At 46.0% G+C, this 27,241-nt stretch overlaps 1 protein-coding gene across 18 annotated transcripts in view; it reads right to left on the reverse strand.

Moving 5' to 3' along the window:
* Positions 1-27,241, reverse strand: part of ATP2B4 (ATPase plasma membrane Ca2+ transporting 4) — a 168,430-nt gene that overhangs the window by 63,746 nt on the left and 77,443 nt on the right. For all 18 annotated transcript variants that reach the window (XM_083744842.1, XM_083744857.1, XM_083744847.1 and 15 more), the window contains 2 exons: positions 23,926-24,523; positions 3,381-3,578 (listed from right to left, as the gene is read on the reverse strand). In XM_083744842.1, the coding sequence (XP_083600968.1) occupies positions 3,381-3,578; positions 23,926-24,121 (394 nt within the window). In that variant the 5' untranslated portion in view covers positions 24,122-24,523. The remainder of the gene's footprint in view (positions 1-3,380; positions 3,579-23,925; positions 24,524-27,241) is intronic.

The raw sequence follows: 27,241 nt of genomic DNA on the forward strand, positions 1-27,241 counted from the left end.
GGGAGGGAGGGAAGGTCTGAGATGAGGTAAATTTATGGAGGGCAAGCCCATCAACAGCTCCTAGCCATGATGGCTAAGCTCTACCTCCACTCTCAGATGCAGCATGCTTTTGAATAACAGCTGCTGAGAATTGCAGGTGGGCAGAGAAGCTTGTAGGCTTTCCACAGGCTTCTGGTTGGCCACTGTGAGAACAAGATGCTAGGCTAGAGAAGCCACTGGCCTGATCCAGCAGGCTCCTCTTATGTTCTTTCAAGTGTTTCAGCTCAGCTGCCCTCCTTCCTTGCTCAATACTGTCAACCATCACAGCCTCCTTACTGTCAGGGAAGTGGTTCAATTTGAACTGTCAGCTTACAACAGCAATACAGACAACAATAAAGACAGAAACAAGTGATATCTCCTTTCCTTTATGAGAGAATATGGTGGGGGTGGCATTTCAGCCCCATTTTCTCCACTACAGTTTCCATTTCTCAGCCACTGATCTCTGCCCAAGTCCATAAAATTATTTGGATACCAGCATAACAAAAATAACTTACGAACAGGATTCCATCTTCTGTTTCTATGCCACTTGGGTAATATTACTGCTTAGGCAGAAATTGCTATAACATCACTGAAATACCATCTAGCATGTCTACTAGGATTCTGAAATACTGTACAATACAGTGGTACCTCGGGTTAAGAACTTAATTCATTCTGGAGGTCCGTACTTAACCTGAAACTGTTCTTAACCTGAAGCACCACTTTAGCTAATGGGGCCTCCCGCTGCTGCCGCGCCACTGGAGCACGATTTCTGTTCTCATCCTGAAGCAAAGTTCTTAACCTGAAGCACTATTTCTGGGTTAGTGGAGTCTGTAACCTGAAGCGTATGTAACCTGAAGCGTATGTAACCCGAGGTACCACTGTATTATAGACAGGAAATTTTAGGGCAGTGGTGGCGCCGGGGGGTGGGGTGGGGATCCTGCATCTAAAGCCAACTGCACTGAATTTCATTGGTAAAATTGAATTATCCAATTGCTGGGACTTGGCCAGGCCAAAGGACGTAGCTCTCCTTTGAGAATGTTTTGAAGTGATTAGGAGTAGCTCCTTTAATTGACAGAAGTTTTTGGATCAAGCTGTATGTTATTTGTTCATTGCAGTTGGCACTGTTAAGAGGGGAAGGCCTAGGGAGCCGAGACTTGTAAGAGGGTAAGCGAGAAAGTGGGCAGGAAAACACAGCCAGGCTGCCAGCTGGGGAATTGGGGGTGGGGGTGGGGTGGGAGAGACTATATTGTGTTTTAACTCTCAATCAGGTAAGGGAACAAAGAAGGGAGAATATAAAATTAAATGTTCAGCTAGGGAAAATTCAGCACAGATTACCAGTTAACATAGATTTACACTCAGTGGAGGTCTGGACCCAGCAACACCCAAAACAGTCATTTATCGAGAGCACAGATTATTAAGCCTATGATATGAGAAGGATTTGGTTTATCTTACAAGACAAGTCACTTGTTCTAAGAAATGTGAAGGATCTACTTTACGTTACAAGGTGAGCCATTTTCTAAAGCAGAGATGAGGATTCATTGTTTCTAAAGCCATTCATTGGTCTTATTCAACATCTTTATCAATGACTTGGATGATGGACTCAAGGGCATCCTGATCAAATTTGCAGATGACACCAAACTGGGTGGGGTGGCTAACACCCCAGAGGACAGGATCACACTTCAAAACGATCTTGACAGATTAGAGAACTGGGCCAAAACAAACAAGATAAATTTGTTTGTAAAGTATTGCACTTGGGCAAAAAAAATGAGAGGCACAAATACAAGATGGGTGACACCTGGCTTGAGAGCAGTACATGTGAAAAGGATCTAGGAGTCTTGGTTGACCACAAACTTGACATGAGCCAACAGTGTGACGCGGCAGCTAAAAAAGCCAATGCAATTCTGGGCTGCATCAATAGGAGTATAGCATCTAGATCAAGGGAAGTAATAGTGCCACTGTATTCTGCTCTGGTCAGACCTCACCTGGAGTACTGTGTCCAGTTCTGGACACCACAGTTCAAGAAGGACACTGACAAACTGGAACATGTCCAGAGGAGGGCAACCAAAATGGTCAAAGGCCTGGAAACGATGCCTTATGAGAAACGGCTAAGGGAGCTGGGCATGTTTAGCCTGAAGAAGAGGAGGTTAAGGGGTGATATGATAGCCATGTTCAAATATATAAAAGGATGTCACATAGAGGAGGGAGAAAGGTTGTTTTCTGCTGCTCCAGAGAAGCGGACACGGAGCAATGGATCCAAACTACAAGAAAGAAGATTCCACCTAAACATTAGGAAGAACTTCCTGACAGTAAGAGCTGTTCGACAGTGGAATTTGCTGCCAAGGAGTGTGGTGGAGTCTCCTTCTTTGGAGGTCTTTAAGCAGAGGCTTGACAACCATATGTCAGGAGTGCTTTGATGGTGTTTCCTGCTTGGCAGGGGGTTGGACTCGATGGTCCTTGTGGTCTCTTCCAACTCTATGATTCTATGATTCATTGTTTCTAAAGCAGAGATGAGGAATCTGTGGCCCAGCTCCCACCATCCCTGATTTTTGGCTGTGCTGTGGATGATGGGAGTTGGGAGCCCAACAACATCCAAAAGGCCACAGGTTCCCTGTTCTAAAGCAATGGCCCACATGGTGGGAAGCTATATCCCGCTTGGGAAGGTGCCCAGTTTGCAGCTCTAGGGCAACACAGGTTTGGCTTTCCCCTACCTCGACACAGCTGGCCTCCTATTCCAGTGGAATCTTATGCAATGGAGCAGAGGGGCAAGAAAAGCAGGTGGACAGACTGCTGTGACAACCAGATAGGAGTGCCGAATGGCTTCATGCCTTGAAGCATCTATTGTTATTATTAGCAGTAGCATAGAATAATAGAATTCATGGAAGTGTCCCAAGGGCCATCTAGTCCAAGCCACTGCAATGCAGGAATCACAACTAAAGAATCCCTGACAGATTCCTTGTAGTAGCAGTATTTATAGGCAACTTCTGGTTTAGGTTTGTCTGAATGATGTGTGATTGCACATGCATGCACAGTGCCGTACTCAGAAGTAGCCCCCAAACATCATAAAGACATCATGAAAGGGGGTGGAAGAGGGCAGAGTTGGGCATGAATATTGCCTGTATTAGACTTCTTAGTTATTTGTTATGCAAAAGGTCTCAAAGCAACTAACAACACATTTCGAAACCTAAACATAGATTCATTATAGCATTATACACACACACACACGACCAACCATTCATTAAAATATATACTACCTCTCCCCACAACACCCCTCCCTCCCCAAAGGTCTGCCATTTTCCCACAGGGTCTCCCCCATGCTGCCCTGGGAGCCAAGCTACATAAACAGAGAAAGCCCAGTTACTTACTTTCATTATCGCCACCAGGAGGGTGATAGAAAGACAAGCCCAGGGAGATTATGGCTGCAATTTCCAAGATGATTAACGTGACATCCTGAAGTGCTTCCCAGACTAACTGCAGGAAAGTTTTGGCCTTTTTGGGTGGGATGAAGTTCTGGCCAAATGCTTGTCTTCTTTTTTCCAGATCCGCGGGGTTCCCAGAGAGGCCTGAGAGAAAGGGGGTGTGTGGAAGAGAGAGCAAATTAAAGGGGAGTATCAAAAAGCATGATTACTTTGAACCCACTCTTTATGCCCACTTTCCTTCATCTTCCACAGGTTCCATTATGTATATTACAAAGTACTTCCCACCCTGTGAACAGTAAAGCTCTCCTGCGGTAGATGTTGTTTGCAAATAAATATTGCAAACACGAAGTTGCTATGTCAAAGCGAATGAATGAGAGGTGGAGAACCACTTGCAGCCCAAGGGCAGGATTCCCTTCTGGAGGACACAAGCCAGCAGTGGGCGGAGCCAGAGGCAAAAGTGGGTGGAGCAACAAATGTAAATGTTACCTTTTTACCATAGGTGAGTTTGCACTCACACACTCCTCTCTATCCTCCATCCAGACTGTGTAACACTACTTTATTTAACAAATTAACACATCACTTGGCTTAATAAAACCTCTAAGCTGCTTACAAGAAATATAAACCTTATCACAGCAAAGAACAGTTAAAAACAAGTACTGAAAAATATTTAAGAGATAATTAAAATTAACAGTAGAAGATAAACACATGTCAACATCTATATATCGGGATAGGCTTGCCTAAACAAAAATGTTTTGAGCAGGTGCAGAAAAGAGTACAGTGAAGACATCTGGATGATCAACAGGCAGGGAGTTCCAAAGTGCTACCACCCTAGAAGATTGATTTCTAACAGCTGCAAAGTTCAAGGATACATTCCAGCCAGGCAAAAACTTTCAGGGTGCAAAGCAGGGCCAATCAGGGGTCTGGCCTAGGCAGAATTCTGAGGGTTATACAAAGGCCCCTAGACATTTCATCTCCCCACCCCTGCTCTAGACATGTTACACCCTTGGAGAACTTTGGCATCCCAAGAATAGAATACTTTGTATTTATTATCACACAGGCATGGAATCAAATATTTTCTGTGAAAATCCAGAGTACCTCCACACACATCCCCTCATCTGCTCACTTTAACTGACAGTGTACTTAACACACCCACCCACATTCAAGAAGAAAAAAACAGCTGCACAGATTGGTAGTGATCGCTACACCTGTCTTTTGGGTGTCTTTCTTACAGCTGTTTAAAACCACATCCTGCTCCACAGCCGCTTAAGTTCAGGAGAGGGAGAGGAAGATCTACATTTTTTAAAGAAAACTTTGTGCAGAATAAATTAGGAATAGGAGGATTAGTAATTAGGCAAGGCCAAAAAAGAAAATTACTCTGCATAATTCAAGTTAATCGCATAATTGGGATTTTTGAAATGTTAAGTGTACAGAATCCCATTTTAAATGCAAGACAACCAGGGTCCACTTCCCGGATAACAATGTGCATTCAGCTGATCAAAGCAGCAACATAGGAAGGGGCTTAGCTATTGTCTCGCTTGTGGCAAGTATCCAAAAGATGTTGACCACACAGGTCAACAACCCATCCATCCCGCATTAGGATTTTCATCATAGAAGTTATTTTCACATGCATTCTAGGAACAGAAATGTCTGCAAAATAAGAAGAGGCCTTGAAACCCATTCCCAACCATCAGATTGTATTATTTTGCCCAAGCTCTTGCTACTCCTCAGAAACAAAGGAGGAAAGCCAGTTGAGGCTGCACGGCAGCTCTCACTTGAAGAGAGCAAGGTGTCAAGGATGCCGGTGTTCCCACCACCCACCCACCCACAGATTTTCCTGAAGCCCAGATAGTGGGGCGTGAAATACCAAACAGGAGCAGAAGGAGCCCTGTGATCTTGCATGACTAGCTTTGCTCAAATATCAGGTCGGAGGGTTCACTCTGCAATCTACCAGGGTGATCTGGGGAAAGGTGGCATGCCAGCAAGTGATGTGAACTCATTTCACGGTTGCCAATTCCGAGGCAGGCTATTGGGGGTGCGTGTGGGGAGACATTCTTGGCACACAATAGAAGAAAGAGGAATTCAAGAATGGATGGGAAGACTCTCATCTCTTCTCCACTTCAAGTCTATGACCATGTTGGTCAAACACCCCATCTTATGACTTCTTAAGTATCTGGCTCCTGCTACCTTTTACATGGACCAGCTAATTAGAAATTAAACCTGAGCTGACTATGCATTGTCCAGTCTCTCTGTTGCAGGGCTGCAAAGATCTGCCTGGTGGCTCTCTGGTTGTCCAGTCCCAGGCGCGCAGGAGGGCAGAGCCAGCTGGCCACCTCAGCATCTCACTGGCTCAGTTGCCCCCAAACTTGAGGCACAGAGCCACCCACAGCAGAAGAGCCCACCATGGTGCTCCGACAGATGGGCAGGCTCTTCCCCGAACTCAATTCTTGGGCCCCGGACTATCGGCCTGGCGCCCCTGAGAGCCCAGCGCCCGGGTTTCCCACACTCCTAGCACCTATGGGTAAGACGGCCCTGCTCTGCTGCAACTGGGGATAGGAACAGCAGTGTTTCCTGCTGGAGGACTGGGTTTCCTGAATTAGCTGGGTGGGTGGGATGGAGTAGACAGCCCCTGAGATCTCTTTCAGCTCTATGATGCTATGATGGCAGCTGCCAGTGCTGTGCCACTGCCTCAGCTTTAGGGGTTAAAAGGAATCACAAGGCTGTTGGGGGCATTGTATAGATACAACAAGTGTGGAGGGATTTTTCCATTTGAAGAGGCACATTTTGCCATTTTTAAACCGAGAAGTGACCTGATAATGCGTTTCTTTTCACAAGTGCCTACTATGTTTCAAAATAAAATATTCTTTCTGACACATTATTTCTCTCTCTCTCTCTCTCTCTCTCTCTCTGACACACACACACACACAGTCAGCTTACACATTTATTTCTGGATCAAACTGGACACACTAATAAATATATCCTTGAATATATTAATATATATTCTTTTTTTGTTATTATTATGAAATGAACAGCACCTGTGCCGCTGTCCCCCTCCTAGATTGGAATTCTGGGCTGCAGATTCCCTCCCCTTCCCCACAAGCTCTTCACACATCAGTGGGACTTTCAAATCCCCAAAATAATTCATGCCCTGGAAGCACAGATACCAAACAATCCATACTGCGGGGGGTGGGGGAAATGAACCCCACTGCTGGAGCTAAGCACCTTATAATAATAATTTTTATTACCATAGAGCCTAACATGAAACATCCAATTCCTTTTATGACTAAAGGTGTTTATCAGGGTAGTTATAGCAGATATGAACCAAGTGGCAAAACTGCCTCAATTTATATTGCAAAGAGACAGGATTTTCCTTGGGAGAATGGAATTTATGAAGGAAATGGGACAACATGGCCATGCAACAGCTACAGAGAGGTTGAATACAATATTTTCATTTTCATCCCATGCTTCCTTCAAGATCTCAGGTTGGTGACATGATCCATCCCTACTTTATTCTCACAACTCTGTGAGGCTGAAAGATGGTGACTGTCCCCAGATCAGCACTGGGGGTGAGTCAGGATTCGAACTCTGCTTCCCCTGGTTCTAGTCCAAAACATGAACCACTATGCCATGCTGGCTTTCCTTCAATGATGTCATCAAGTAGGCTAAACCCAATGAATGACCACGCATGACTAGGTGGATGTGATGCTTCAATACAGCAAATGACCAAGTTTAAATAGTAAAGCCTTGGAAGAGAGAGATTGAGCACATCTTCATTGCTTGCCCATAGCTCTAACCATGAAGCCCTCTGTGGCCTAGAACTATGAAGACTCCGTCTCCCAAGGACTATCACTCTGGCTTTTAAGGTCTTCTCAAATGTAGTAGTTGCCAAAATGTCCGACTGCCACTTAAGGCGCTCAGAGTCTTGGCAGCTCCCACAATGCTTTGCTTGGGCAGGAAAGGACAGAATAATGTCCCTGCGTGGCAACAATCTGGCTGGCGCTTTCTTTGACATATGGGATGCTGCTAGGGGTTCCCAGCAGGCACATAAGCTCCAGAAAACTGGCCATGCTGTCTGACTGGTGACTTACACCTCTCCCTGTGGACGAAGGGGCAGGAAATGGAAAGAAGAAACTTGAGCTTACTGGAGTCTGCTGGCTTAAACAAATGTCCAGAGTGAAGAGAGAAATCAATGTTGCTTTTATCCAAAAGCAAGCAAATCAGAACAGCTGGAAAACAAGGAAGTGCAGCTCCAAGAGAGGAAAGCGGGGAGATCAGGGAGCAGCCAATGCAAGCTGCTTCATCCTCCTAGCTTTGGGAGAGAAGAAAGGATATCTGTCCCTACATTTCCCGAGCCAATTTTTTGTAGAGCTAGGACCTCTGGCTGGACCAGAAATGAGACCCGAGTGGACTTTCAAAGATTTCCAGAGACCAGTGGCTGACTGGGAATGTTCAAGGAAAGTTAAGCCTTCACGGTCTGTCTACTCTTTGTCATGAACTGGCTGGATGCAGAGGACCCCAAGGGAACCCCCAAGTGAAGAAGTCTCAGAGCCAGGGGAATGGTGGGGGGATGACAATGAGTGGTCAGAGGGAGAGGTGGGGGCAGACTGGGAGGACGAGGAGGTGTTGGGAACTGAAGAGGCAACAGGGTTTAGTGAGCAGGAAGAGGCTATGGCAGAGTGTGGTTTGGACTCAGAGGAAGGAGAGGAAGAGGGCCAGGAGACAAAAATGAAGCGGACTGCTGAAGAATCAATAAGTCTCCCCCTCCTGCTGTGACCAGCTCCCCTTCTCCCTGGTCTACAAGAACGTGCAGAGAAATGGAAGAGGGTGGAGCAACAGGAGACAGAACAACAGAACACTAGCATTCTAGGGAAGGAACCAGGTGAGGAGCCTTAAGACAGCTGTGGGAAGGTGGGGACCTTCAGTCCCCACAACTGCCTCATTGGGGCAAGACCTACTGGAAAGAGTTGCTGGGATCACTAGAACTGCACTGTTTTGGTTTCTTTGAATGAAGCATTAACTTCACTGATACCAGCAGGGGCGTAGCCGGGATTTATGTTAGGGGGAGCAGGCTTCATATTAGGGGGGGGCAGAACCTCAGAAAGTTAAGTATTTTTATGGATTTACTTGATTGGGGGGCAGCTGCCCCCCTGCCCTCTTGGCTATGCCCATGGACACTGGTGTTTTTTATTGCTGACCTACTCCTGACTCCAACTCCTGAAATTCTGGGGAAAGATTCCAGAGAGGCTACCATTTCTTTGCCTCCAAACTCCACCTCTGCATGCAATTTAATGAGCGTTACTCCAAGGTGGATTGCCTTCCCCAATGGGGCACCCTTCGTATATTTGGAACTACAACTCTCATCATCCTTGATCATTGACAATGCCAGCTGGAGCTAATGGGAGTTGTAGTCCAAGCCATTTGGCATGCACTGGGCATGGAGAAGCTTGGTGTATACCTTAATATTTACTTATACACTATTTTATGTACAGGAGTACATTCCTCTACAAGATGAGGTGTGCTTAGTGAAGAACCGTGGACTATTCTGCAAGCTCTCTCCTTTGTTCTGCTTTCCAGAAAAGAAATAGGCAGAGGCAGCTTGAGAAGAGACAGAGGGCTCAACTCTGGTAACATAACAAGGAGTTCTCACCTTGCTTAAACTCTTCCCCAAGTGAGAACAAAAGCAATATAAGGGTGTGCTATTCAAATAACTTTGTACAAACACAACCCTGAGATTGTGTTCTTTAAGTGCCGGTAATTACTCCAATATAACAGCTTCATTCTTGGGAGCGATTTCTTGCAACAGATTCCCATTGGAGGAATTGCACACGGAAGTGGAAATCTATGTGGATTTTACTACAAAGGCCTTGGAGCAGGTCCCTATCACCTCCTGTTCAGCACCCACTTTTGGGAAACACATGTTAATGTTTAATGTATGCTCACAGTACACAGAGGCAGCTAGTCCCTGTCACTGTCCATGCAACTCCATTCAAACTACCCCCCCCGCCCGTTCTAACTCCAGGTCCCTCATCTTGTATTTTCCAAATCCACACCAGGCAGAGCAGAGGCTGAAGACAAACCCACCCCTTACAGCCACCCTCCCCCAAAGTAAGTGAAATACAATTCACCATAGAAAGCTCAATCCTGGTTTTCTCTAAAGGAGGACAGGAGGCCCATTGAAGTGGGCAAGCTCCATGCTCTGGGTCACTTTGCCTCAAATCAATCTGTCATTCTCCAAAGTAGGCTGGGGACTGATGGTGATGGGTGCCACTGTGGGCCTGGCTTCCCAGCAGCAGTCTTGCCACCATGTCAGGGGTCTGCAACCTTTAAGACAAAAAGAGCCACTTGGACCCGTTTCCGAAGAAAAAAAAACACCTGGGAGCCGCAAAACTCATCATTATAAAAATAACTTTTTTGTCACTTTGTTATTATTTCTTTGTTTGACCCCTCAGAATTACTCCTCCTCATAGAAATAAACGTTAAATTAACAAGTTACCTTTGTGTGTGTGTGTGTTCTTCACTCCCCTTCAAAACAGTGACCAGCGTACATGTCCCCTTTCAATGCAGTGACCAGCGTACATGCCCCTTACAATGTAGCGGGCGGGCGGGAAGGTGACGTCGGGACGGTGCGTGACTAACGCACGCACTGCCCCCATGCGACGTCACAGCCAGTACAGCGCCCGCCACAGTGGGGAGTGTCGGGGCACACAATGCGCCTCCTCCCCTCGCTAGTATCCGCCCCGGAGCCACGGCAAAGGTGTAAAAGAGCCACATGCGGCTCCGGAGCCGCGGGTTGCAGACCCCTGTCCCAGGATGTTGAAGGGGCAGGCCAGGAGTAAGGCTGGGGTAGTTCAAGCACACCAGAACAGCCAATCTGGTGCAATGAGCTGCTCTTTCTTGGGTATGCTATAGCTGGTCTTATTGACAACACATTTTTCTCCTAGCTACAGTACTCGCTCCTTCCCAGGCTCCTGTATTTCATGCATGCTGCCTTTCTTCTACTGTGTCTGCAAAATATTGGGTTGTTTGGTTGGAGTGTGCTTGTCTGACACGCTCCTCAATCAAGTTCTGGCTTTTGTTTTCTTTTAATCTCTTGCAAGCGCCCTGCATCCACAAAGCCACCAGCTGTTTGGGTGCACAACTGTGCAACCAGCTACTAAGAGGAAAACAAATAAACTGTACACTGTGTGAAAATGGGGCTTCACTGACTGTAGCTGTATAAAAAGTACAGTGGATAAAATAACGACAACAACCAAGCCTTGTGAAGAACGATTGATGGAGCTGGGTTTTTTAGCCTGGATAAGAGGCGAATGAGGGGAGATATGATAGCCATCTTCAAATATCTCAAAGGCTGTCACATCACATGGAAGAGGGAACAAGCTTGTTTTCTTCTGCTCTGGAGGGTAGGACTCAAATCAATGCCTTCAAGTTTTAAGAAAGGAAATTCTGACTATGGAAAAACTTGGTGACAGTAAGAACTGTTCGACAGTGGAACAGTCTCCCTCAGGAAGTTGTGGGCTCTCCTTCCTTGGAGGTTTTAAAGCAGAAGTTGGACGGTCATCTGTCATGGTCATGGATGCTTTAGCTGAGATTCCTGCATCTTTAAAAAACAACAACCCAGTAGTCAAATAATTTAAAGCAAATTACAGTCAAGAGAATATATGTATCGGGGTCAAAGGCCAGGACAAAGAGGTGAGTCTTCAGCATACAATGAAAACAACATTAAGAAGGTGGCAGATGCACTTCTGTATGGGGAAGGAATTCCACAGCTTAGGAGTTGCCACAGAGAAAGCCCTGTGAGCCTGAAATTTACAGAGAGAAAACATTTCATTTGTTGTTGCTTATGAGTAACATCATGTGAACTACACAGCTTAAACAAACACAAGGTAAACTCCAGAGTGGATAAGCCTTAACACCAATACATACAGTTGTAATATATAACCTTAGAAACAAGCACATCACAGTTACTAGTCAGCAGTTTTATTTTATTAGCCTGCTAAGGTGAGCAGCCTCTTCCTGTGCAGCTAGCATGGAAATGTAAGCTCCAAGCCACTTAGCAAGTTAGTTGCAGTTTTTATACTGCCTTCTGCCCAGCATGCTGGCAGAAAACAAATGGAGCTGTGTTTTTCCATGCTGGCCAGAAGCCTCTTCCTCTGTGGTCAGCATGGAAACTAAGAAGGCTAGCAGAAGAGGGAAGGAGCCATCCGCCTCTCCGCTGTCAGCACACTCACTTGCCTACACGGAACTTCTTGTTACCCATGCCAACCGGGCAAGTTAGATGTAATATATGCAGTGGTTTGTGGACTAAGACCTGGGAAATTGGGGTTCTAGTCCCCCCTTGTCCATGAAGCTCACTGGGTGATCTTGGGCTGCTCACTGTTCCTCAGCCTAATCTGCCTCACAGGGTTGTTGTGAAGATGAAAATGGGGAAGGGGAGAACCATGAATTCCTTGGAGGAAAGGTGGGATAGAATTGCAAATATTAAATAAACACTGCCTGCCAGTTCAGGGTACCTCATGTGAGAGACCCTAATAACAAAGGACTCATGCTGACAATGGCAGTACAACCACCAGCTGCAGTGGCAGAAAGAGAAAGAACATTGAAATTTAGCTCTTATTTACTGTGTGAGTGCATGCACAGACATTTGTGTAGTTACTGAAATGTCCAGGTTAGCTACCCTAATTTCAGTCTATAGGAAGACATTTGTGCAGGGTAGCCAATGGGTCTTAAGTTAAGGACTTCCCCTGCATGTGAAGACAAGCTCTGGCAGATTGAGCGGACGAGATCAATAGTGGGTCTAATGGTCAATAAGGCTGTTTCTGCATGTGCTGTAGAGGGGAGTGAGGGGCAGATGGGGATGGTCAACCTGGGATGGTAGCCCATTTGGGAGAAGGAAAGCTCTCATCCTAAATCTCTGTTGCCTTGCAGGATATCTTTGGGAGAAGTAAACCCTACACAAATCTGGATGGTCCCCAAGATGGTTGGATGGTGCCTTGTCCGCCTCCTTCCAGCAACTCCTGCAGCCAAGCTGGTTCCAACATATTGCTCTGAGGCTGAGAGGGGAGGCTTGTTGTCTGGGCAGCCCAGGACCTCTGTACACACTGCCTTGGCTAATGCAACAGTCTGACTTCACCCCCCCCCCAAGGCGCACTCCATTGCCTCTTGAGACAGACGGATGCCAGCAAGTGCAGAGGCAGCCTTAAAGTGGAGATTTAGAGAACTCAGTTGTAATGCTTTTGGAAATTTCATCCTGCAGTGCCTCTTCTGACAATAAGGAGAAGGTCAGAAGCATTTGCTTTAAGACAAACCACCGTTCCCTGTTATAACTCAGAGAAGCTTTATTTTCAAATTCAGGCTAGTTCACTAACTAGATTTTAAGCCTGTCTAGGTTTCAATTTGCCAAGAAGAAAGGAGAAGTCCTTTCCCTTCTATCCTTTGTCAGCCTTCTTTGGTCAGAAATCACAATTTCCAAAGTCCATGTACTATGTATGTTGATCTCTCAATGGAAACATTGATAAAACAAACATTATCATGAGGAAACTAAAGTTTATTATAAAGACAAAGTGTGTTTGTGGTTTGTGATTTAAAAAGAAGGCTTTACTGTATCAGTAGCTAGTCTGGCTCCTATGAGCACGCCTTGAACTCTCTTTTTATCTAGAAAAGGGCAGAAGGAAGTCAACTATAAGTGATAGGAGAGAAGCCTGTGTGCAAGAAATAAATGAAGACTGGGGAGGGGGGCAAAATAGGAAGTTTAAAGGTTATGGGAGGAAGCAAGAGATCTAGAAGAAAATGAATGATTGGTTGTGTATTTCTTTAAGGATAGGGATTTCTTGACACGGTGCATAGCTAAACTTTGAAATTCACTCTCACAAAACATAGCGATGGCCACCAACATGGATGAAGGACCAGTGGCAATTTCCCACATGCATGACAACTGTCCAACCTTTTGGTTTCTAATAATGTAACATTTAAACAAAATGTTTGTAAAATGTAAAAGTCTCAGTACTACTTTGAGAAGGAGGATTAAAAGTTATATTATTATTATTATTATTATTATTATTATTATTATTATTATTATTATTTTATTTTACAGAACAACAACAAAAACTGTGAAGATTCAGAGAAATACCCATGTCCAGCAAGCTCAATAGGGGAAGAGGATGGTTATAACTCAGAGACCCATGTCTCAGCTTCAAAAAGAAAAGTAGCAAAAGAAGGCACACATTATTTTTGTTCTGTGAAAGTATCCAAGTTCAAATTACAAGGGCGACTCAAATTAAGGGGGAGCGCAGGAATATTTAATAATAATAATAATAATAATAATAATAATAATAATAATAATAATATATTATTTATACCCTGCCCATCTGGCTGGGCCTCCCCAGCCACTCTGGGCGGCTTCCATAAAAACTAAAAATACAGTAAAATATCACATGTTAAAAACTTCCCTGAACAGGGCTGCCTTAACATGTCTTCTGAATGTCAGGTAGTTGTTTATCGCTTTGACATCTGCTGGAAGGGCATTCCACAGGGTGGGCGCCACTACTGAGAAGGCCCTCTGCCTGGTTCCCTGTAGCTTTGCTTCTCGCAATGAGGGAACCGCCAGAAGGCCCTCGGCGCTGGACCTCAGCGTCCGGGCAGAATGATGGGGGTGGAGACGCTCCTTCAGGTATACTGAACCGAGGCCGTTTAGGGCTTTAAAGGTCAGCACCAACACTTTGAATTGTGCTCGGAAACATACTGGGAGCCAATGTAGGTCTTTCAAGACCGGTGTTATATGGTCTCGGCAGCCGCTCCCAGTCACCAGTCTAGCTGCCGCATTCTGGATTAGTTGTAGTTTCCGAGTCACCTTCAAAGGTAGCCCCACGTAGAGTGCATTGCAGTAGTCCAAGCGGGAGATAACCAGAGCATGCACCACTCTGGCGAGACAGTCCGCAGGCAGATAGGGTCTCAGCCTACGTACCAGATGGAGCTGGTAAACAGCTGCCCCGGACACAGATTTGACCTGTGCCTCCATGGACAGCTGTGAGTCCAAAATGACTCCCAGGCTGCGCACCTGGTCCTTCAGGGGCACAGTTACCCCATTCAGGACCAGGGAATCCTCCACACCTGCCCGCCTCCTGTCCCCCAAAAACAGTACTTCTGTCTTGTCAGGATTCAACCTCAATCTGTTAGCCGCCATCCATCCTCCAACCGCCTCCAGACACTCACACAGGACCTTCACTGCCCTCACTGGTTCTGATTTAAAAGAGAGGTAGAGCTGGGTATCATCTGCATACTGATGAACACCCAGCCCAAACCTCCTGATGATCTCTCCCAGCGGCTGCATGTAAATGTTGAAAAGCATGGGGGAGAGGACAGAACCCTGAGGCACCCCACAAGTGAGAGCCCAGGGGTCTGAACACTCATCCCCCCCCACTTTCTGAACACGGCCCAGGAGGAAGGAGCAGAACCACTGTAGGACAGTGCCCCCAGCTCCCAGCCCCTCTAGACGGTCCAGAAGGATGTTATGGTCGATGGTATCAAACGCCGCTGAGAGATCCAGCAAAACTAGGAAACAGCTCTCACCTTTGTCCCTAGCCCGCCGGAAATCATCAACCAGTGCGACCAAGACAGTTTCAGTCCCATGATGAGGCCTGAATCCTGACTGGAAGGGATCCAAATGGTCCGCTTCTTCCAGGTGTGCAACAGGGATCCTTTAGGAAGCATTCTGCTGGGCACAGAGACCAAAACTCTCTCCATCCCCCAACACAGGGTCTCAGCAAACCTTAAAATGAATTCAGTGATCACAGAATGGCCTGAAGACGGCTCTTGAGATGGAAGCAATTCTGAGCCATGAGTTTCTCTGTGATAGTGATAATTAGACAACGCACACTGGGCTGCCTTAACCTGAATGGGTTTTCTGGAGACGGGAGATTAATTTGGGTTCTTTTTTGATACAAACTCAAAAGCACGAATGCCAGCTTCAAAAGCTAATACACTGATGAGACTCCCTTTCTTAGATACAGCACATTCAATTTCTAGTGCAGGGATGGGGAACATTTCCCTTTCCTCCTGTTGAGAGCAACATTACTTGGAGGTAATCTGTCAGGGGCTCCTTGCCAGCAGTGGGTAGAGCCAAATCAAAATATAGGCTTGGCCACCTCTTAATCTTTCTCTTTCTGCCACTACATTTCCCATTTCTTCCTCACCCATCAGACTGCGAGGGGAGGACCCGATTGCTCTTGACAGAGTCTGAGCTGTCTGCCTGCAGAGGGCTTAGGAAATTAGGCTGAGGGCTGAAGGCTGCTCACCTTTACACTTCTGCAATTAGCTGAGGAGAACCTCAAGCTGCTGAAAATGGCCTTTACGTCAACTAAACACAACTAAATCTGGCACTTGAAATGTTTCGCCTTTGATCCTGAGCACTGCGCTGGTCTCCAAAGGGCTTGTTGCTAGGTAGAGAAGGGCAGATGAAGCAAAACTGGGACTGATGGGAACTGAGCATGCACATTCCTGGCAGCAGGTGCTGCTCTGCTTGGCTGGGATTCAGCAGCACTAGTTGCCCACAGAGTACTCCTATATTTTAATAGAGAAAGACAGATATAGTCTCAAGAGACAGCTTGAATCAGCAAAATGGATTCAATAATTTTTTTCAGTGCTCACAGGAAAGTTTCTGAGCCTGCCATGCAACTCTGCTGAGCTGTGTCCAAATTTGGCATGCAATACTCAAGTTATCCAAACTCTGGGGCTGTGTCCAGAAAGCAGCTTCCCCATTGCAGATTCAATGCTGAAGTCCTACTGCATGAGGGTGTGGCTGTAGTGGCGTAGCGTGAGTTGTCAGCACCCGGGGCAAGGCAAGTAATTTGCACCCCCTAACCCGTGGATTTGCGCCCCATAATCCGTGGATTTGCGCCCCCTAACCCTAACCCCCAGATGTTGCGCCCGGTGCGGCCGGCCCCCCCGCACCCCCCACGCTACGCCACTGTGTAACATGTACATTTTAGGTGCATTGATATTTAAAAGAATCTTGACAGGAAATGCCCAAAGTTTTGCCAGTGCACCTTACTTTAAGACCTATACGGTCAACCCAGTATTTCAGTTGACTTCAGCCTTTTCAGATGTAACATGGGACCACACAGTCTCCACTCCCCAGCTCTTTTGTGAACATAAGAAAACGATCAGAAGCATGTCCTTTAAAACAAACCACAGTTCCCTGTTATATCAAAAACCAAGATGAACTGTGGTTTCAGATCCTGGATTGTGCACAAGATGGATTTTAAACAAACCACTGGCTTATTTATGTAGCAGAATGCCATGGTTTTCCCATTATGTCTGAAGCACGTCTTCATCTGGACAATGGAAAGCATTGTGTAGGAGACTGATCTTAGGGATGGTAAGTCCTGACTCACAACTGGGTATTGTAATCCAACCTAAGTTGGGCCACACCACAACTGTCTCTTTTCAAATGGTTCTTAAGAAAGAGACAAAGAAGGGATGCCAGATGTATGTGGAAAGAGAAGGTGAGAGTAGGAGCGAGAGAGAGGGAGAAATACTACAGAGAAATAAGAAAACACTGAAGAGAGAGCTCAACACAGGGTTTGTTTGTTGGTTTGTTTAAAAATTAGACATATGACCCTTGTTGCTGGTTGAGTTTAAATGTGGGTCCCAAGTCTGAAAAGGTTGGAAACTATCAACAATGGGATTGCTTCGCTCTGGCCTGTAGACTGTTGAAATTCAAGTCAACCTAAATATTTGTTTCCAGCCCACTCCTCACCAAGTTGTACTCTAGGAGGCCCTGGGTTGAGAGACTCCACTTTCTCCCATTGTTGTCTACATATTTGCATACAGAATCAAAATGGAAGACAGCATTTTGTGTTTGGTAATTGTTTTTATTCTTTTCAATAAAGTTTGTAAAGGAAAAAATAAAAAGTGGGGAAACTTTGTCTTGGCACCCTAAAGGCTGCAATCAGGGCTTAATTTTGAACCAGACAGAGATATCCCAGCTTCACAGTGTATTTTCAGTGCCAGTGTCTATAACGTCTGTCAACAAGAGAGGTGTTGAAGCTTATATCCTTAGCAATAGTAAAGAAATGCCATCAGTGTTAGAACTCCTTTTCTGAATGCATTCCCAGCCAGGCATCCACCCTGAAGCCTCAATTTGTAGCAGCTCTGTGGCTGCCAAACCACTGGGAGACTGCATGGGCCTCCCCATCTGATCAGTAGCCTGCTGGGAAGATGTGTGGTGGTGAGAACCATGGAATGAGATATTCATTTACCTTCCAGGTGCATGAGAATACATCACAGCAAAGCAGCTCCCACACTGCAAAAGGGGCCTATACCTAATCCAGTTCCTCCCCCTCACCTCCATAGCCTGTAGCCTTCCCTCTCTGCCAATGAATTCTCAAGCAGCTCAGGAGGAGTATATTATCTGGATAAATCGAGCAATCTCGCACTTCCACAGGCTTCCACGCAGGTTGCCTACAAATGCACGCTCCTTCGAAAGGAAGAGAAAAGACTCCTGGAGGGAAAGCCAAAAGCTGAAGGCCTGGGGAAATAAGACTGGTGTGTGGGGCGATGTAACAGATTCTTTGCCCAGCCCATGGAAAAAGCCTGTTCCCATCAGGCCACTGATGATGTGGAATGTCTCATTACAGGCAACAAAACCGTCTCAGCCTGCCAAGGTCAAAAAGTAGGACAAAGAAAGAGGGGGCATGTGGAAGGGTAATGGCAGAGGGCAGGAAACAAGAAAAGGCTTGTGGCATGTGCGATTGTATACTGTTGAGTTGTTTTGCAGCAGCCTCAGATGCACCGAGAGCAGCAATAAACCAAAGTGAGATCATTTCATAGGCTGTGGGGGTGGAGAAAAATACAAGTGTGAGAAGAAGGCAGAGTTGAGGGCCAGAACACTGGTAAAGATATGGCATGGGAAATGACTAGGCCCAGTCTCTCCCACCCCATGACCCTGCTCAGCCAAAATGCCCCCAACATCCATTGTGGCACAGTAGGTCCCAGGACTGAGTGAGAGGATAAGCATTGACTGTGGCAAACACATTGCGACTCCTTTCTCCCCACTGCTCTAGTCCAAGGGAGGCCCTAGGCTGGTGTGAAGAGTTCTAGGAGAAAATGGGGGCCCTTCTGGCCATGTTGGAAGAAAGCAACCCACAATGGAGCTACAGAACAGAAACCAGCTGGTAGAGGGTTCACTAAAGAGCTTAGGAACATAGGAGCCCTGCTGAATCAGACTAAAGGGCTACCTGGTCTAGCATCTTGTTTCCCACAAAGCCCAACAAAATGCCTATGGAAAACCCATAGGTAGGACATGAGTGCAACCACCCTCTTCTGCTGTGGCTCCCCAGTGACTGGCATTGAGTAGCATACACAGAGATACCCCTAAAGATTTCCTCCCCACAGTGCTCATCTGTGCAATGGGAAAGGCCATAGCAAAGTGGGTAGAACATCTGTTTTTGAATGCAGCAAGGTCTGAGGTTCAATCCCAAACCATTCTGAGGAACCCATGATTAAGATTTCAAGAGGCTAGATCAGGCCTCCTCAACCTTGGCCCTCCAGATGTTTTTGGCCTACAACTCCCGTGATCTCTAGCTAGCAGGACCAGTGGTCATGGATGATGGGAGCTGTAGTCTCAAAACATCTAGAGGGCCAAGGTTGAGGAAGCCTGGGCTAGATGGCCACATGACAAATGTTTCATGCAGCCCCAGCTAACTACAGATCAGTGTTGGAAGCTACTCATAGGAAGAGACACACTTCCTTGTGCAGAATGCATCCAGCTCAGTACTGCCTACACTGACTGACAGCAGCTCCCCAGGGTTTCAAGGAGGAGATTTCTTCTCAGCTCCATCTGGAGATGTCAGTGGCTGGATCTGGCATTCTGCATGACAAGCATGTGCTGTACCCAAACGCACCTCCCTCAAATCCCTTCTTGGCAGTAAGCCTTTTACCTGACCTGTTATTTAATCCACCCCTACCCCCCACCCCAATGCTATCTGTGGTTCTGACGACTTGCTGCCTGGCAGATATTCTGGCTACACATGGCCAGAATGCCCTTGCAGGCTCCAGCCTAGAACGGCACCCCTCTGAAGCTGGGATGGGGGGGGGGACAAATGCAAGTTGGTTATTAATTTTAACCAAATCAAGGTGTGCCTAGTTTGCTCCTGTGAGCAAACTCACTCACCCAGTGGGCCATCCCCAGCTGTATGCGCTCACCGCTTGGCAGAGGAAACACATGCCTTGGTGATCCAGATTTGGCATTTCCACCAGGACAGCCCCCCTTCTCTAATTACATCTTTAGATTGTCTTTCCCTTGCCACTTCCTGTTCCCAATTGCAGCTGTGAAATATGCTAATCCGCTGCTTACACCATTAGAAACAAGAGAGCTAATAATAACCTGCAAGTTTTCAAAGCGCGCACACAGAAAAGAGTAGTTTTCAGCATCTCACCCTTCCTAGTGCAGCTGCCATCCCACACTGGCTGACCCCATGAGCTGTGTGACAACTGGCTGGGACCAGCCTGTTTACTTTGTGCTCACTATGGCTTCCCCTACTAGGAATCCTTTAATGCGTGAATGGAAGTGCCCACTCTCTGTTTCAAGAAACACAGTTCAAGTGAGACTGTCACTCTTCTTTGGACCAGCTGGTGTCGGAAAAATGCTATAAAGTTAGACAGAACTCTTAGTTAGGCTGTTTGGGATAAACATCAAGGGGGGGCAGAAAAAAAATACTCTCTGCCTTTGAGGTGCATCATAGTACAATGGTACCTTGGGTTAAGAACTTAATTCATTCCGGAGGTCCGTTCTTAACCTGAAACTGTTCTTAACCTGAAGCACCACTTTAGCTAATGGGGCCTCCTGCTGCTGCTGTGCTGCCGGAGCACGATTTCTGTTCTCATCCTGAAGCAAAGTTCTTAACCCGAGGTACTATTTCAGGGTTAGCGGAGTCTGTAACCTGAAGCGTACGTAACCTGAAGTGTATGTAACCCAACGTACCACTGTATTTCTCAATGTAATGCAATGTCTGCATATTATCAGTTTCAGCTTGATGCGGATGGAGCCAGCCAGCACAAGAGATTATGCTGTCTTAAAAGGTGAACCATCACTGCTGCCTTTCCTAGTGAACTGACTTCCACTGCTGTTTCCTCTTGCCCTTCCTTAGTTTTTGCTGCTGTGTGAGCAGAGGCCACTCAGACAGTTCTAGGCACTCTGGGGCCCTTCTCACCCCATAGTACAGTCGTACCTTGGTTTTCGAACAGCTTAGTTCACAAACAACTTGGAACTCGAACGTTGCAAACCCGGAAGTGGGTGCTCCAGTTTGTGAGCTTTGCCTCGGAAGCCAAATGTCCAGCACGGCTTCTGATTGGCTGCAGGACACTCCTGCAGCCAATTGGAAGCTACACCTTGGTTTCTGAATGTTTCTGAAGTTGAACGGACTTCCGGAATGCATTCTGTTTGAAAACCAAGGTGCGACTGTATGTCTCTTGGAGGAAGGGACCTTCCTCAGAGTGAGGCATTGTGAATGAGGCAGTTTTGGAGAGCGCATGAGCCACTGCTCTGACGTGGTATCAAAGGTTCCACATTTTACTCTTGGCAATGGCAAATACTATTAAAGTTTAAACACTTGTAAAATATGGTAGTTTAAACAGGTTCTCTCACAGAGCCAACCACTCAGCCCGATCCAGTGCAATGAGGCAAAGGACTCACCTTGTCTAATAGGAGGGCTGGCTCCATATGTGAAAATCTGTCAAACTCAAAAGCTTGTTTTCATCAATTTCAACCATAGTTAAGTTCAAAAGAGGTTCTATTGTCTGCACTGCATTCCTTGATCTAGAGGCCTCGTTTAAAAGTATCACTCTTCGCATTGAAGATGTAAGGGAAAGATCTGGCATTTTACTGAAGGGGCTTTAGATCAAGGGAGGAACCCACCCAGGTTTGTGCATTTATGGGTATCACCTACTTGTGTGATGGTTAAGCCTCAGGTCATTCTTGTGGGTTCGCTCCCTCTTCATTAATTTTCAACATGTTCCCTTGAGGGTTTTGCAGTTGTATGTTCACTGCGCTAATAGCACCCGCATGCAAATAATCTTGGATTGCACTTTCTATTGTGTCTCACCCTAGTGATCACTTTGAATTTTCACAAGTACACAAAGTAACATCAAAAAGCTGCAACCTGCTCCACAAAGCTCACCTTTAGAACCAAAGTGTGTGTCCGAGTGTATGTGCACCCACACTAAAGTCTCACTAGGCTCCTCCAGAAAACAGATAATCACAATGTCCGATTCACACGATTTTTATCAGAATATTTTGAGCATGGTAAGTTGGAGCAGGAATTGTATCATTCTTCAGACTAGTACAAATTGCAGTATGTTGTATGCTGCAACATCTGTGTCAACTTCAAGTCAGGTACGGATCAATGGAAGACTCAACCTCAGCAGTTATGTACTTTTACTGTAATATATTAGGAGGATAGGAAACATCCCTTTACATTAAAGCTGCACCTGCTATACAGTGAATCAGAGATCATACAGGGTCATTTAAGACCTTTAAGGATCCCCAGGTACAGATTTCCTCTGAAGTGTAAAGCAAGGGGATAGATGGAGGCTGTAGGACCTTCCATTGCTTTTTCTAAAAGAACAAGAACAACATTTAGACTGCCAACTCAGAATGGACAGCTTAGAACCCTATACCACACAGACGTGCTGGTGCAACCTAGCCAGATGGGTGGGGTACAAATAATAATAATAATAATAATAATAATAATAATAACAACATATTTGCCTTTGGAGACTGTGTGGTCCAGGACTTGAATGCAGCTTGATTAATGAGGAAGCATGAAACACAGGTGTTTTGTGCAAACTATGACTGCACTCCCAACTGCACTCAAATTCTGCAAGCAGGTTGGATAACCCTTACCTCCAACTCTTCTTAATTTGCACCCTCCACTCCAGGGGTCAGCAAAGTTTTTTTTGGCTTGGGCCGGTTTACGGTCCTCCAGATGCTGCAGTGGGCAAATGCTATTTCCGGCACTCCTTCCAGTGCGGAGGAGGTGTGCGCAGCTTCCCATTGGCTGCAGGAGCTTCCTGCAGCCAATGGGAAGCCGTCCAGCGTTGTGGAAGGTGGTCCCCGCTCTCCTTCACACTGGTTTAGCGTGGCACACGGGAGCCAACAGAACAGGCGTCGGGGGTCCCCAAGAGTGGGCGGGGGGTTCCATGGGCCAGTTAAACAACCCCTATGGGCTGCTTGTGGCCCATGGGCCTTAGGTTGCTGGTGCCTGCTCTACTCTTATGTATTTTACCTTTATATCAACATCAGAAATAATTTAAAACATCAGAGGTATCACTCAGATTGGATATAGGAATCACACCACTCTTTAATGTTTCTAGACCCTGGCCTTCCACATCCTTGTTTCCTCCAGATGTTGTTGGACTAGACCTTCCATTAGCCCTTACCATTGACCATGCTGACTGGGACTGATGGGAGTGGTAGTTCAACATCACCTGGAGGGAACCAGGTTGGGGAAGACCATTGCATTTTGCATGTCCAAGTTTTAATGCCAGGCAAAAGAACTCAAAAGGGCAAGGCATGCAGGCAAAAGAATCCAACAAAGTGAGATGTGCATGCACCCCTTTGAGACATTACAGAAGTCATATTTTTGATGGTTTCACATCACATCTCAAATAGTGGGATAATCCCAATAAGGAATTTAGGTCAGTGACTGAGATCCAATTCACACTGGATTCACAGCAGCTGCTTTATTAGTTTGGCCTATTGCTGCTCCCTGCTCAAGGTGGCTGGTAGATCTGGAGGGGGTATATTCTCTTAAGCCTCCGAGGTGTATTATCTTAAAGATTTTACTTCCTGCCCATGGAGAGATGGAAGGAAACAATCCCACACAGGACCACATTTCTTTCCTACAGGAGAACCGACGATTTTGGCGATGAGTCATGCAACCTTTTAACTTCAAACAAGAAGTGGCTGCCGTGGACCGAAGAGAAGGGGAGTGAAGCAGTCATCTCAAGTTTGGCGTTTGTGTGGAACAGCCTTGTTCTTTGTTATCGTGTTGGGAATCTTGATGTACTGTATTTAGAGGGTCTTTTGACACCCATGCTAAAAAAAAACCCCAAACTTTTTTTTTTTACTTGACAGACATCACCCAATGCAAGATCATTTTACATAGAAGAGCCCAGCAGATGATTTCCCTCTCTACCCAACAGTGTGAACCGTATGTCTCTTCTGAATTTGTCTAGCAAATTATCTTTGCAACTGGGGGGGTGGGGTAGCCTTTGCTGCCAAGCTGTCTAATTTGTATGCAGATTATTGGTCCCTGGCAGATGATTTATATACGCAAATCTAACCATGCAGATCCAAGACATTTGAACTTGAACTCCTTATTAACTGACATAGCCACTCAAAACCCAGGAACAGTTTCAAGCAAGAGGTCAGCTTTCTCCAGGCCTCCAGAGGCCACGAGAACATTTATTTCCCCACTGGGGCAATACATCTCCTTACCTTCCACTGGTGAGGTCTTCAATCTCTTGCAAATATTATGTACACCCCCATAGGTGTCGTTTATCCGGTTCACAGCCTCTCCACTGCGAAGTTCCATGAGGTTCCGCAGATCCATAACAGAGCAACCAAAGTCCCCCTCATGGTTGCCCTCAACCACAGAGTTCCCAGGGTGGTGATCAGCAGAGTTGTTCGTCATCTTGACAAAAGCAGAGTTGGTTCAAGCAGAGAGCAGCACGAGAAATGTTGTCTGCAACTTTTTCACTTCTGTGTCTCTTTCCTCAACGGAAACCAAGCAGGTAATGTAAACTTCTGAGCTCCACGCAGAAAGCAGCCCAGTTCTGTGGCCTGTATGAGGAGCAATGTCTCTGGGGGAAACGGAGGATCCTGGGTTAGAGGGAAGGGCTGGCGAGGGGGTGGGGATACCAGCGCTTCCTTTTGCAGTTCCCCAGGTAAAGCTGCTGAGCCTAGCCAAGCCCAACTTCTTCCGATGAAGGTGTAAACAGGATGCACATGTTACCGTGGAAGCAACCTTAGCAACAGCCAGTGTGCATCTCCCAGAGAAAGAGATGGGCTCCCTGGATACTGTCTTCAACCGAAACTGCAAGACAAGGAAACAAAAATTATAAGTTAATAAGAGACCCAAGAGGACAGTTTATATACACATGGGTGCAGCAGAGGCAATGAGAAGTATCCATTCTGGGAATGAAATTGCAAGGGATGCAGCCAAGTTTAAAGATTGTCCCAGATATTGTGCTGCTCTTCAGAGCAGCTCTGAATGCATTTAATGATGTTTTTGCTGCCTTTCCATTCACAAGAGTGCTAAAGGCTGCTGATAATAATAATAATAATAATAATAATAATAATAATAATAATAAACAATTATAAATAACAATGTACTGCAAAAAAAAAAAAACACCTTTTGGATATCAGATGTACCAAGGCTAGCCTTTTTTTGTTTGTTTGTTGAAGCCCCATAAGATGATGTGCTCAGTTCAAACAGATTTGTAAATTCTTGGCCTCAGAGAGGAAAATACAAAGAAGACAAGAAAAGGTTACAAAATGGCAGGGAAGTGATACAAAGGAAGGGAGTTTCTAACTGACTTTACTGGCTTTTTACATCAAAAGGCTGCAAGCGGATCCTCCAGGGAAATTCCCAACCTTAACAGGGCAAAAATGCATATGCCATAAAAGAACAATCACCTAAGGACACAAAAGCACAATGGCTTCAGCCCTTGTGGCTTCTCAGCAGTGCTGTTGAGCAGAAGAACCAAACTTTAAAGACTGGTGCCTGAGGCTGCTTTTTCCTCTCCTTCCTCCCCATCCCTTTTTCCTAGTGCGTCATGTCTTTTATAAGCCACTCTGGTGGCCTTTTCAGCTAAAGGGTGAGGTTAAGATGCTTTAAATAAATATAATAAAAACTGCTTTGGAAAGTAGTCTCTCCCCACCCTCGCCCTGCCCCGCCCCCAGCCACTATGAAGGGAAAAACCAAGGGCTCAGCCTCCCTTCACCCCTGTTCCACTCTTGCAGGGAGGAATTTACAGCTCCTATGTTGGCGGAGTGGAGGAAATGCCCCCCTCCGCAGGAAAGCAGATTTTGAGAAACTTCCCAACAGTATGACCAGCTCCCTGTTGCAGGAAGCAGTGGGCTCTCCTTCACTGGATGCATTTAAGCAGAGGTTGGCTGGACGTTTGTCATGGGTGCTGCATCTTCATCCCGCACTGCAGATCTTGCAAAGAGCATGGGGTTGGGCTTGATGACCTTAGAGGTCCTTCTTAGGGGCTATGATTAACTCTCTGATCTTGCTTTGATGTGCAGGGACGAGCCCAATCTATAGCTGCCAGCAATATTCTTCAACTTGACATGGAAGTGTGCATCCAGACTCCCATCAGATTTGGTGTGTTTGGGCAGGGGTAATAGATCTGTTTTGACCCCCAATAATATGCTACAAGAGTAGAGAGATTTTCTATCAGTAGATGACCTTTCCTACTCTGTGCATACAGATATTGATATACAGATGCTAGGCAGCAGAACTGCATTTTAATGAATGACACAATACTAAATGATGGACAAGAGTGGAAGGAAAATTTGCCGTTCTGTTTTTGCTGTTAATTCCACAATTCCTTTGGGGCTCTATTTTCTGGACCCAGAGCTATATCTTAATGGAAAACTCTTTAAGGTCACTGGGTTTGGCCTCTCAGGCCTAACTAGCTCGTGTCCTCGCCATACACACTGTACAAAATCAACAAAAAAGTCTGCTGTAAGCCAACATCATCCATCGGAGAAATTTCTTAACCATGAATGCCTATTGGACATCTTCCCTCCTTTCACAGAAACAAGGACCCAGCCCTAAGCCTTTCTTCCACTTTAGAAATGCAACCCAAATTGCTGGATGTTAGGAAGCAGCAACAGGGAGAAAACACCTCTGTTTGAAATCCAGCTTTCCAGTTGTTGTAAGAGAAAAGTCCTTTTCAGAACAGTGCCACAGGCTCCAATCAAGGCTCCATCCCTGCACAGTACATGCGACAGTCAGAGGGCAGGGCTAGTCGGGGCAGGGCTACACAATGCAGTCCTGTATTCCCCTTGTACACTGGGGGAGCTTGTGAACAGCACCCCTGAAAAGACTTCAAAGGAATGTAGTAGATCCATTTCTTTAAAACTGGGGTTTACCCCAGCTGCATATAAAGTGAGTTGAGGGTCCAGGTTTTAGAGCAAAAGGGGATAACTTGATTCTGGATCTGTGACATCCAGATGGAGGCTGCAGTGGGTGGGAGGACAGGATCGAGCCCACTGCACCTGCGTGCCGCTTTTGCACTAAAATCTTACTTGATAAGTGATTCTGGCATATCCAAGTTTTTAAAGAACAGGTCTGCTGCTGTCATACACAATTTGGGCCAGAGAAAGTAGATGCACTTTCTGACCCAACTTACTGATTTTCTCCTAATGGAGAAGCAGCTTTCCGTGAAATTGTTTAAATAAGGACTTTGCCCTGGCACTGCATTTTGCACTCTAGCTAAGTCTGACCTTTAGCTAAATTGCCATGGTGTGTGCGTGTGTGCGTGTTCTGGTTTCCCACTGCATGTAATGGGCTTCTCTTCCACTCTGAATGCTTACCATGAACTTAGTGATCAATTTGCCTTGCACAGATTCACATCTGAACCATGGGCAACAATGACCATGCAACCCCAGAACCTTGATGTTCAGTGCAGCAACAGACACTCAAGCTGGGAGTGGCAACCCTTTACACTTTATGGGTTATGTAGCAGGCGGTCTTATACCAAGTGAGACCAAACTGACCCATCTAATTCAGTACCATCTA

This window comes from Podarcis gaigeae (genome assembly GCF_964106915.1).
Source record: "Podarcis gaigeae genome assembly, chromosome: 6".
Lineage (NCBI taxonomy): Eukaryota > Metazoa > Chordata > Lepidosauria > Squamata > Lacertidae > Podarcis > Podarcis gaigeae.